The sequence below is a fragment of the Petaurus breviceps genome, unplaced genomic scaffold, assembly GCF_028583685.1.
Source record: "Petaurus breviceps papuanus isolate PSGF00001 unplaced genomic scaffold, PetGlider_PUasm1.0 187, whole genome shotgun sequence".
Taxonomy (NCBI): Eukaryota; Metazoa; Chordata; class Mammalia; order Diprotodontia; family Petauridae; genus Petaurus; species Petaurus breviceps.
Genome location: NW_027185799.1, coordinates 351,264 through 364,039, shown reverse-complemented (window position 1 = coordinate 364,039; position 12,776 = coordinate 351,264). Strand labels below are relative to the sequence as shown.

The following is a 12,776-nucleotide window of genomic DNA, read 5'->3' as shown; positions in this document are numbered from 1 at the left end:
TCTGAAGTTAATTCCCATTTATCCTGTATCTACCTTGTGTGTACATGACTGTTTACATGTTGTCTCCATTATACTGTGAGCTCCTTGAGGGCAAGATCCATTGTTCGTTTCTTTTCCTTTCTTCATATTCCCAGTGTACAGCACCTGGAGTCTGGTAAACACTTAATCAATGCTTATGGACTTCGGTAAGAATATGCATGATTATTCGAGAAAGCAGCTACATGGCCTGGGGGATTAAGTACCAAGTCTGCAGTCAGGAAGATCTGAGTCCAAATCCAGCCTCAGACACTCACTAGCTGTGTGACCCTGAGCAAGTCATTTAACCTGTTTGCCCAAGTTTCCCCATCTGTAAAATGGGGGTGATGATAGTGCCTACTTCCCAGGGTTGTTGTGAGCCTCAAATTGTGAAGCATTTAAGAGGGTATGTTAGCTCTTGTGAATTAAAGGAAGTCATAGTTTTTAAGAATGGGAGGTCAGGAAAGAGGGCACTGCAAGTATGGGGGCCATCTGGTGTAAAGGCTCCAAGGAAGGTGATGGTATAGTCATTTGGAAAAGAAAACCTGAGCCATATTAAAAGGCTTTAAATGCTAAGCTCAAGAGTTTGTATTGTTATCACTTACAGCGGAGTAGAAAATTCACTAGGGAAAAGGGGAAGGGAATCAGCTTTTATATAGCACCTACTATAGGGCACTTCACATTTCCTCCTCACAATAATCCTCTAAGGTAAGAGCTGTTATCATCCCCATTTTACAGTTGAGGAAACTGAGGCAGACAGAGGTGAAAAGACTTGTCCAGGGTCACACAGCTAGGAAGTAGCTGAGTCAGTCTTCCTGACTCCTGATTTAGCACTCTATCCACTGTACTACCTGCTTTTAGAATCATTTGAAATATCATTTTTCCTGATTATATTTACCCTCCCTTCCTTACCCCACCCCATCCCCTGACTTATTTTTATTTCTCCAAAGCCTGATTGTAGGGAGAAGAGATAGGGATGCTAAGAATGCAAACCCTAATCCTGGAATTGCTATTCACTGTAATGTCGGGCAAGACACAGATCTTCTCTGAATCCCAGTGCCCTCCTTCCTAAGGCTCATATTTTCATAGGATGTTGGGGCTGAAAAAAAAATCTTACAATATAGAATACAAATGGTTCAAGCAGGAGCTCCTTCAAAACAGGGAATGCTGGAGCTGAAAGGGGTTTATAACATACGAGAGCAGAATCTTAAAATTTGGATTTTGATTGTTTGGTCTTGGGCAGTTCTTCAGAATATAAGATGTTAGAATCAGACGTGGTCATGGAGAACATCTGATCCAAGATGATCATTTTATTTTTATTTTTTTATTTTTTGCTTTTTTGGAGGGGGGAAGATTGGGCAATTGGGTTTAAGTGACTTGCCCAAGGTCACACAGTTAGTACATGTTGAGTGTCTGAGATCGAATTTGAACTCAGGTCCTCCTGAGTCCAGGGTCAGTGCTCTATTCACCACGCCACCTAACCACCCTGAAGATGATTAATTTATAGAGAAACATGAGGGACTCGTCCAAAGTCACATGGTGGGAGAGCTGACAAGAGAACCCAGGACTCTGACTCCTCGGTCCAGGGCTCTTTCCCCAGAACTGCACCTGTCTGCTGGACTTTCATTCCTCAACTATAAGTGAACATCAGCTCATTCATTTATTTCTTTCTGGATCCAGGGCATCTGTTCCCGTGAAAAAAAAAGGAACCCACAGGCCAGTCCTATTACAAGCCTACGTGCTGGCTTGCAAGGACTCCCCCCAGTGGTCTTCCACAGACTCAACAACCTCTGGGCAGATTCCTAGGTACTGCCATGATTTGGTCCAATCTCCCAGTCAAGACTGACTGGACTTCAGTTTTAAACCCATTGTCAACACAGAGACCCCCACAAAATCTGAAGGTCACAGGGGTTTACAATCGTAATTTCACCACTCATGTTGTCTACAAGCTGCCCAGGGTATCCCTCCTGGAGTCGTTCCTTCCCCCCACATTACAAGCCAATTTACTGTGCAACCTTAGACAATTCCCATCCCCACCCTTGCCTCCTCAGCCCGCTTCCCTGTCTCCTCCCATCCCACCTTATTTTCCTCAGTACATCATGAGAGGTCTAGATTCTGTGACATTTAGGGTTCTATGGTTCAATAACCATAGAATCTTAGACCCAGGGTTAACCAAAAGGCATTGGGGTTAAGTGGAAAACAGCAGTTGAAATTGGAATTCAAATTCTGGCTCTGTCACTTGCCTTTGTGACCTTAGGCAAATCACCCACCTATTTGATGAACTAATTCACATTCAGTTTTAATGCCCAATAAAGGTTTAATGTGTCATCTCCTCCACAAACACTTATATTTTAATGGTGTGATACTTTTAGACATTCAAGAACTGGTGGAAGACAAACAGGGATGTTTCAGCAGCAACTCAGCAACACTAAATGCCTCCCATGTGCTAGATTCTTAGGGGTACAAAAACCTGATTGAAAGAAAACAGCCTCACCCCTTAAAGCATTTACATAACTCTTCCTTACAACATGCCTAGTGTGGAAATAGGTTTAATATGATTGCGTATATATAGCCTATATCAGATTGCATGCTGTCTTGGGGAGGGGGAAGTGGATTGAAGGGGAGAAAATTTAAAACTCAAAATATTATAGAAGTGAATGTTGAAAACTAAAAAAAATTAATAAAAACAAACAAACAAAAAGGAATCTTGCCCACTTCTCTCCAAAGGAGACTGATTCTTGTGTAGAGGTGAGGAGAAGACATGAGGCTAGCTACTAAGTTTTCTTGAGGAAAAAAAGGTACTAGACAGAATTCTATCTGTCTGTCCCACTGAATATTGCTGGACTAGGGCTGTGATTTTTTAGGTTCAAAAGTCATTAGCTTCTCTGGTAGCTATCTCTTAATGGTAGAGGTACCTCTAAGCTTAGTCCCTTTCCCACCAAATGATAGTTATACAAAAGACTTATCACAAATTGCAAACCCATTTATCCAAGAAAATAATGAGCAGAAATCAGAGAAGTTATGCAGATTAGAATATACCAGGAAGAGTGAATGAGACTTTCATATGGGAGTAAGATGGGTCAGCTCAACCAAAGGAAGGCCCAAACTCACTGAAAGGGAAGTTTCCAAGTCTGTCTCCCTCTTACTCCCTACTACAGTTCTTGAGTTGGTCTCCAAGAGAGTGTGGAACCACATTCTAAAAACAGCAGGCAGCAAGGGCCAGCCCCTGACCCCCTAGTGTGGCTGTGAGGCAAGATTAGAACCTGACTTTGTGGTCATCTCCTTACAACAAAGCTAGAAACTAAGGTTCTGAACTCAGGTCTTTGATTTCAGGCCTGGTGTCCTTTCTACCATGCCTGGTAACTTAACTATATCCATGTTTTACAGATATGGAAACAGGTGCCATCATAGTTATGACTCAGATCCTGAAGAAAGCTGAAACATCATTTGTCTTTGCCCTAGATGCTTCTCCTTCTACACCAGGGTTCTAGAAAGTACATTGTCAAACTAAAGCCCCTCCAGGAAAGTAACCAGGACGGTAGGGGCCCTGGAAAGCATGCAAACAAGGGTCAGTTGAAGGATCTGGAGATGCCTAATTTGAAAAAAAGAAGACTGAAGAGATGCAATTGCTGTCTTTGTGTATTTGAAGAGGTATCAGGTGGAAAAAGGGGTTAGATTTATTCTTCTTTGCCTCTGAGGGTAGAACTAGAAATAAAAATGAACCAAAGTTGCAGAGAAAATTATTTTGGCTGAATGTGAAGAAAAATTTCATTATGAGAGCTGTTCATAAAGTTGCCACTGAGGGTCTTCCAGCAATGGCTGGATTACCACTTGTCAGAGAGCAGGGAGAAGATTAGAATAAACTATTTCTGAAGTCCCTTCCACCTTGGGGATCCTTGTGATACCCCACCAGGATTCCCCTGCCCTGCCCCCCAGTTGTGCTCTCACATTCTGCACCTTCCTTGGGATTCAGGAACAAGTCTGTCTTGCCTTTTGCTTCCTTCCTTATATAAGCTGATCTTTCCTAAGGGAGAGTCAGTTAATCAGACAGTGAGTTCACACTTAGGTATTGCCCCGTAAAGGAGAGCATTTGGCCTTCTGGAGACAATGACTTCTTCAAAAAGAATCAAGAAATCTGTTTGTTTTTAATCCCCACTTGGCCCTTCAGAGATGATTGGAGGACTCTCTACAAAATCATTTTGGCTATGTTGAGAAACCAGGAACTCTCTGCTTGGGCTACAGAACCCTGAGGAGTGAGGCAGAAAGAAGTAAATGAGGAGAAACATGACAGAAAGAAAAGGGAGGAAAGTAGTAAGGAAGGATGAAGAACAGAGAAAGAAAAAGAGAAGAGATGAAGGAAATGGGGAGGGAGGGAGGAAGAGAGGGGGAGACAGAGCTGGGGAAGGAGAGAAGGAGGAACGGAAGAAAAGGAGGAAAGGGGCAGAGACAGACAGACCAGTGTCCAGCTAGCTTCAATAGCACAAAGTGTCCTGGGTCTTTTACTTTCCCTCTGAGAAGTTAAAAGCTAAAACACATGGGGAAGGGCCTCCACCAGAGGATGTCTCTTACTATGGGCTATGACTTGGGAGATTTATGTACATCTATAGACCTAATGGTTCATCATTCTGTTGATTTTCATTTTCTCTCCATTTAATAAAGCTTTCCCCTCTATAGTACAGTGTACTATATACCTACACATAAGGAAAGGAATACTGGGGTATAGGTGTAGGTGTTTTGGGTTGGGACTACATCCCAGAAGAGTGAAAAAAATTCCCCCAATATGTATCTGGACCCTCCATATCATGAGTGACACAAGGGTTACACTGCAATTCAGAGTGGGCAGGGCCCTGAATGAAGCACCAAATGGGAGGTAAGTCACCACTGCATTCAATTATGGGAAGTAGGCCAATTGCTGAGCACTCCCAGGAGGGGAATCTCCACAGATGGGGAACATAAACTGTGTAATTTGCTGCTTCTAGGAACAGGGAGGAGAGGGAGAGTGCTATTTCTAAGCACCCCTGAGGCACTGTGCCCCACCATAGCCTACTCAAGTGGGAAAGGTCCTATGAGAGGGATGGGCATGGATGGGAAAACCAGTCGGGGAGAGGGGAAAAAGAAAACCAAATTAATTCTGTCACCATAGCACCTCCCTTCCTTTCTTACTAGAGTTGCTTTTAGCTACAGAGGAGAGGCTGCCTTAATTCATTTAGGCCATTCCTGGCTGGGACAGAAAGAGAGTAAAGCACCATTTTCCCCAACCATTTTTTAGGGGCTTCTCTAAGCCAAGATAAGGAAAGAATGAAAGGGATGGGCGAGTGGGTGGTGAAGGAAGGATAGTAAGCCTTAAAAAAATACTCCTATGGTTCCTCCTTACCACTCTCCCCCACCCCAAGACCCTCTATCCCAAGTCTCAGCTCCCAGATAACTAAAGCCCCCACCCTGAGCTACAGAACAAAACAGCAGCTGTCTACACATCTGGCTGCAGGGCATTTATTTAAATAGACAAGTACTTCCCTTTGGGAACAAAACAAATGCCAGTTAACAAGAAGGGCAAATGACAAATTCATACAAACATTTCGTCACTCTACACACTAAATCCTGTTATTAACCTCAATATTTTAAACTTCTGGCAGAAGGTATGAAACATTATTTACAAATTATAAATAAATCCCAGACTACTGGAAAATTAATCAAACAACTGATCAAGTCACCTTCCTATGAGTACAGAAGATCAGCAATGCCCTAAGTAGAACTACAAAGGTCTCCCCTTACCTACAGTGTTTGCTAGGGGACATGAGGCAGGTGGTGGTAGGGAGCAGGCCCACAGTGAGGACCTGGAAGGCTGTAGCTATGATCTGAGGTCATCCCCTACAGCATTTTCCCTTTCAAAGGGTTATCTCCATACAGTAAGGACAAACGGCTTAATGGATAAGGATACTTCACAAAGACTGCTTTATCAGGAAACCCAGACTGACCAAAATAGAGGAGAAGCTGTGGCCTGGTCCAAGCCTTGGCATGGCCTAGCACTTACATATTGGTTAGTTAATGACTAACATATTCCACTCTGCATCAAACAGCAGGGAGAATGCTACTGGGCGCTCAGTCTGAGTCAGCAAGGATTTTGAGCCAATCCAGGACAAATTCTGGATACAAATGAACAACTTCCTTCTTACCCTCTTTCTGAGGTCAGCATCACCAAACACCATCATTATCTAAGACTATTTGTTTATAAAGTGACATACCACATAGCCCTGCCTGCCAAGTGCATGCCCACCCTACAGACCCACACAGGGCAGCATCTGCCAGGCTCAGGAGGAGGGGATGTATGGGGGATCTCTACCCTACTTTACTCATCCTTTCCTAAGGGTGTGAGTCTCCAGTCTTGAGGCAATGGGAGTCTATGTGCCAGGTGGGGGAGGGGGGATAAATATTTAGAAACACCAAAAGGTTTGGAACAGCTGGAGAGGAATAGATGGATACAAATGTAAAACAAAATCAGGCCCAGATCTCTTCTGTTACTGCCTTGTCTTCTGCCCAGCTCTGGCCTGCGGTGCTCAGGTATGGACACACACACACTCATGGGCACACTCACTGGCCCTGAAGCCTGCGTCTGACTTGATAGGGTTGTTGGGTGTTTTGCCCCTCTGAAGTGGTCACTTTTTACAGGAAGAAAGGATCCACTGCAGGCATTCCTCTGCAGACCCACCAAACTACCCATGTCCAAGTTCTAGGACCAAAGATGTTGGGTGGCCGTCCCCAGGAGGGGCCCTGGCTTTTCAGGGTCCCTGGGGATTCCCAACACTGGCACTGGGATCGTCCGTTTCTCCTCTGGCAGCTCTAGTGAGAACTTCCATCCACCTCCGCTGGAGCTCCTCATCCTCTACACTGAGATACAGAGTCTGGTGGGACTGTGAGAGTTTCAGGGTGTACTTTGCTTCTAGCTTCTCGGCAGGTCCAGGCAGAGTCACTTCATAGCCAGGAAGGGGGATTGTCCGGGGGCTTCGCCCATCCTAGACATAAATGAGAATGAATGTAGGCAAAAGCCTCACATGCTTGATTTCTACTTATTCTTGTGTACCATCTTCTCCCTCCTCTGACTCCAAGTGTCATGTGTTTTGAGTTGTATTCACATTAAAACTCCGCACACAGCCCTAACACAGCCCTCCTGCTTCTGACACTGAGCCTTCATTCTAGCTGGAATGCTCTACCACCTGTCCCTTTAGTCCAATGACAAATTTTCCTTCAGACCTAGATAAACATTCACCTTCTCTAAAAAACCTTTTAAGCCTAACTCTGCCCCAATCTCCTTTTTTTCCCCTTTGAACTCTCTCAGGCTAGAGGCATTCAGGATAACATCATCCTTGTTTGCAAAGTGCCTCTGAGGACATGGTGGTATATTATCTAAACTCTGGAGCCCAACAAAGTGTTCTGAATATAGCAGGTATTTAATAAGTGTTCAATGTGATGAAATATGTGCTGAAATCATCATGGTGACAGTTCACATTTACATTGCATTTTCATGTTATAAAATGTCTTTATTACATACATTATTTCATTTGAGCTTGATAGCACGCCTATGAGCTAGGCAGGGTACATAGTATTATCCCCATTTTATAGGTAAGAAAACAGCTTCAGGGAGGGAGGTGACTTGTGCAAAGTAACATGGCCAACAAGTTACATTAGAACCCAGGTCTTCTGATTCTAAGTCTAGGGCTCCTCCTCCTACACCATGGCCAATGAGGAACAGAGCTATATTTTGAACACAATCTAAACTTAGTTATTCTGACTCCAAGGTCAATCACCTTCCCCTGCTTCCTTTTCTTCAAACATTACTGTGTGCATAGACAGTGAGTTTACATTGATGGCAATTTCCCAAACCCAAGGCATTCAGGGAAGAAATGTGAAATCTCAGAGGCTTTGACCTAAATTTATCATGGCCCAGCTCACGTCTCCATAATGGGAAAGGAAGTCAAATCCTTGGACCCACTTCACTAAGGAACCCCCCCATTCCATCCTTACCTGGCCTCCCTGTAAGTACAGCACCAGGGGTTCTGCTTTTGGAATGGTTGCCCACAGCTTGCAGAAAACCTTCCCTTTGTCCATTAGCTGGAGGTGGCTACAGAACAGGCTGTTTTCAGGTGCAGTAATATTTTGCTTCTGGGGAGGGGGAGGAAGACAAATATAGTCTCATTAAGTGCTCTCATTCCCAGATAGGTACCTGTCTCTCTGTGGTGCCTCTAAGGACAGTTCTGCAGGCAGTGACACTGCCCAAATAGATCAGAGGACTGACTGCAGAAATGCAGTCACCTTGCTGTGCAAACTCCATGAAGTTGGGGGTGGGTCAAGGGACAGCAGCATTGAAATTTAGCAGAAAAGAGACCTTCCACGTTTATTATGTATTGGTAGACTTTCAAATTGGGACAGTTAAAATTCACCAGGGGTGATAAGTCCTACGGGCACAACTGATAATGAGATAGCCTGTGACTATAAACTTTGGAAGGAAACAACCAAAATATTCCCATGATTTTAATCCAACAAGTGCCTATCATATACAAAGAAGGCCTCATGTTCCATTCTGGTTTTTTTCTAATTTAATATTTTCCCCCAATTACATGTAAAAACAATTTTTTAACATTCATTAAAAAAAAATTTGAGTTTGAAATTTTCTCCCTCCCTCACTGAGAAGACAAGCAATTTGATATAGGCTATACATGTTCAGTTATGCAAAACATATTCATGCTGTGAAAGGAAACACAGATAAAAAAAACAAGAAAAGTAAAGAAAGTAAAGGAAAAAGTACACTTCAATTTGCATTCAGACTCCATCAGTTCTTTCTCTGGAGATGAAGAGCAATTTTCAACATAAGTCTTTCAGAACTGTTCTGGATTACTGTATTGCTAAGAACAACTAAAGTCATCCACAACTGATCATCATACAATACTGCTGCTACTGTATACGATGTTTTCTGGTTCTCCTCATTTCACCTTGTATTAGTTCATGTAAGTCTTAAGGAAGGCCTCATGTTAAGGACAGTCAATCAGTAATCATTTATTAAGGGCCTGCTACGTACCAGGCACTGTGTCAAGTGCTGGGGTAGGAAAGAGACCACAGAGGAATGAAAAATAACACATTTACTGACCCCTAAGGAGTCTATGATCTAGCAGAAGGAAGAGACATATGCAAATAACTAATACATAGGATAAACTATTAATGAATAGGAAAGGTCATATGGGAAAGTGAGAGAAATTTGAGAAGGGAGAATTCTCCTTGAGCTGGGTAAGCCCTGAGGAACACCTCCCAGAGAAGGTGGCAACTGAACTAAACCTTGAAGGGTGAGGATTTCAATAGAAGGTGTATGTATGTTAAGGTGGGAGTGGAATGTAATGGAAAAGCATTTAAGGGCAAACAATACACAGGGCATGATACCAGGCACTAGGGATACAAAGACAAAGTATGAGACAATCTCGGTCCTTAAAGAACTTGTGTTCTAACTGGGGGTTAGAGAACGTATTGGGGAATGGTAGGAAGTCTCTGTGCTGGGTTTCACAGGAATGGTGACTCACAGTATCAGATTTACAGCTGAAAGGATCTCAGACATCATCTAATCCAACACTGAGAGTCTGAGAAGAGAAGGGGCTGGTCACAGGTCACAGGTCACAGGTCACACAGTGAGATCCAGGACCCCACTTCCTTTTCTGGGCATACATCTCTTTGATGACAAACTTTAGTTGCTTTTTGGGTCAGCTCACCCCTGGGCCATGTACCACGGTCAATTCATATCTGTCATGCCTCTTCCCATTGCTCTTTGGTTGACCTGTAATTTTGAATCTGAGGATACTGTGGCATTCCATGATTTGTAGCCATATATATTATTATCAGGAAAAAAAAAGTGTTTAAATATGGGGTTATGGTTAAGTGTTTAAATATGGGGTTACTTCTCAAGGGGAAGTCTGGGGTCCTTAAAAACATTGCATGATTTCCCAAAAGCAGCCAATCCTGCCTACTCTTTTCCTTCTGTTCAATTTTAGGCCTGGCTCCTTATCCATCTGCAGTAGCTGCCTGAAATATGTATATTTTTCAAACAGCTTTATGAGCCCCCCATCCAAATTACCTGGAGCCAAGAAGAACAAGCAGGACACAACAATCTTTCAAGGATTTGAGGGGTGCTATATGTCCAAGTCTTCTCTCTATGTGGCATCCTTGCCTCTTATCTTTCTGTCTGGCTTCCCTAGGATACAATGCAGTCTGCTAATGTTCCTTCTAAAATGTGGTTCATGGAACTGAACATAATACTCTAGGATAGAGTTGTAGGAACTGGGTTCAGATCCTACCTCTGGTGTTTCCTACCTGTGTGACCTTGGGTGAGGCTTTTATATTCCCTTGGTCTCTCTTCCCTCATGTGTACAATGAGAAGGTTGGCCCAAGGAGCTAATCAAGTTCCCTTCAGCTCAAGGTCAATGATCCTATGGTCTTATAGTACAAACACTAGGAACTGGAGGGGGAGAGAAGATAGATTGGCAGACTTGTCATGTTGAAAAGGAATAAAGACTTACTCTGGTTGGGCCAGCAGAGGCAGATAATACCTATCTAAGGGAAAACTGGACAATGATCAGACCTGACTAACAGTGCAATGTGCTCCACCCACAGGTAGGGAGAGTTGGGATGACCCTAGAAATTCTTACAAGGTACAGGAAGTCAGACTTAACCTCTTAGGTCTCTTCAAACTTTGGGATTCTTTTCTTGCCCTCACAGAGTTTTCAACATAACAGTGACAAAATAAGTAAACTTCACTAAAAAAGTCAATAAAAATGTCAATAATTCTCCTTGATTTACCAAAAAGTCTGAATCTTTTAAAAGAGAAATACAATTTTCTTATTTCCAGAGGCAATGTGGCACAGTAGATAGTGAGCTGGCCTTGATAACAGGAAGACTTGGGTTCAAGTCCTCCATTTGACATCTACTGGCCATGTGACCCTGGATAAGTCACATCTCAAGTAGAGTTCTAGGAGTTGAGATCAGCAGGGGAGGGGCAGCCTCACCTGAAATCACAACTCCATTCTATAGAAGATAAATCAGATAGCTGACCTGATGAACAGAGAGAGCTGGCCTTGGTGCCGGGGAAGCCTGGAACACACAAGCTATGTGACCATGGGCTGTTCACCGGAGCTTTCAGGGCTTCCAGCAATTGTAGAAGTCGCTAAGTTACAGAACAGTACTTGGTCTGTCCTGGTGGAGAAAGCTCAGTGTAGGAGTTCCCCATGAAGATAAACTCCTAGATCCAGATCAGGATCCCCATCAATCCCATCCTTCAACAAAATCAAACCATGGTAACAAAGATTTGCCTACAAAAAAGTCCTTTGGGGGAATCTATTCTGAAATAGATAAGCAGATAAGAATGACTCATAATGAGCACATTCATTGTTCCTATGTTTTTGAATTGCTAGAAAACAGTGCTAATTGGAAACCTCCCCTCTCACACACATCATATTTGTGAAGTGAATTTAAAATGAGAGACTGTCACTTCTTTTATCAAGTCCAACTGGTCTTGGCAAATGAGTCATCCCAGTTGAGTCTATTAGGAGTGTCTTTAGCGATAGAGGATGTTGTTTTTTGAGGTTTCTGATGATGTCCTGAGTCTAGGCCTTCCAATAGGATACCCTTCATTTGAAATCTCTTTCAAAGGGTTCTTTAAAAAAATCCAAGCATTCAGTTTCCCTTCAATCTCTGGAAGAATACAGAATCTAAGCCCAAGGGAACTTGGGCTGCTTTGTCATCTCAGAGAATGTTTTTTTTTTTTCCTATTCAGATGACTGAAATGCCATTAAACATTTATTTTAAATCTGTTCCCAACATGAATTATGGAGGTAAGGCTGGGAGGTGGGAGGAGGGGTAGTACTGAGGCATGAATACTGAAGCAGTCAGTATTTGTTCAAGAGGGATCTTCATTATTAAGTGCTAAGGAAGTGTGTTCCCAGGTACCAAAAAAATAGTTTTCCCACTACTGTTCTTAGCAGGGAGGAAGTTTAAAATTCCTACGCATGGGGACTGGCAACTGGGATGACACAGTTAGTTTCTCACTTGGCAAAAATTAGGTCAGGAAAGATGGAAAATTAATGAGAAAAATGTGCTTAAGTCACAGCAGGCCCTGGATGATGTTACTTGCTGTCTACTCATCCTTTTTTCCTTTCTAGACAAAAACGCAATATGTTACCTGAAACTCTACTTCTTCTTCTTCTTTTTTTAAAGCAATTGGGGTTAAGTAACTTACCCAAGATTACATGGCCAGTTTTTGTGCGTGTGTGCATAGGGTTGTTAAGTTTCTGAGGCTGGAACCAATCCTGGGTCCTCCTGACTCCGGGGCCAGCGCTCTTACTCACTGCACCACCTAGCTGCCTCTGAAACTCTAATTCTAAGGAAAACTCATTCATCTCCCACTGATTTGGGATTTGGCTCCAAGATATATCTAAATATTCCCTTATCCTTAGAGTACAGTGAGGTATCATTCGCTGTACATTGGTAAGAAAGGTGGGCCCAGGGTGCCTGGAGCTGAGGGTTTATAACTGTGGTCTCTAACATAGCCCTCTGGGGTGGGTGGTCTTGGTATATATGTCACAGAATTATAGAGTCTAAGAGTCAGAAGAGACTCCACTTTTAATTGTATAGGAAGCCTTGCTATAGTGCCCTTAGTAAGTAGTTAGCTAGCCTTTGTTGGCTCCAGTGAAGGGGAACTCACTACCTCCCAAGGCAGCCCATTCCTCTTT

General features: G+C 43.1%; 1 protein-coding gene across 2 annotated transcripts in view; it reads right to left on the bottom strand.

Moving 5' to 3' along the window:
* Positions 1 to 5,489: 5,489 nt before the first annotated feature.
* Positions 5,490 to 12,776, bottom strand: part of FGD3 (FYVE, RhoGEF and PH domain containing 3) — a 189,054-nt gene continuing 181,767 nt past the window's right edge. For both annotated transcript variants that reach the window (XM_069090583.1, XM_069090584.1), the window contains 2 exons: positions 8,035 to 8,172; positions 5,490 to 7,025 (listed from right to left, as the gene is read on the bottom strand). In XM_069090583.1, coding sequence (XP_068946684.1) covers positions 6,792 to 7,025; positions 8,035 to 8,172 — 372 coding nt within the window. In that variant the 3' untranslated portion in view covers positions 5,490 to 6,791. The remainder of the gene's footprint in view (positions 7,026 to 8,034; positions 8,173 to 12,776) is intronic.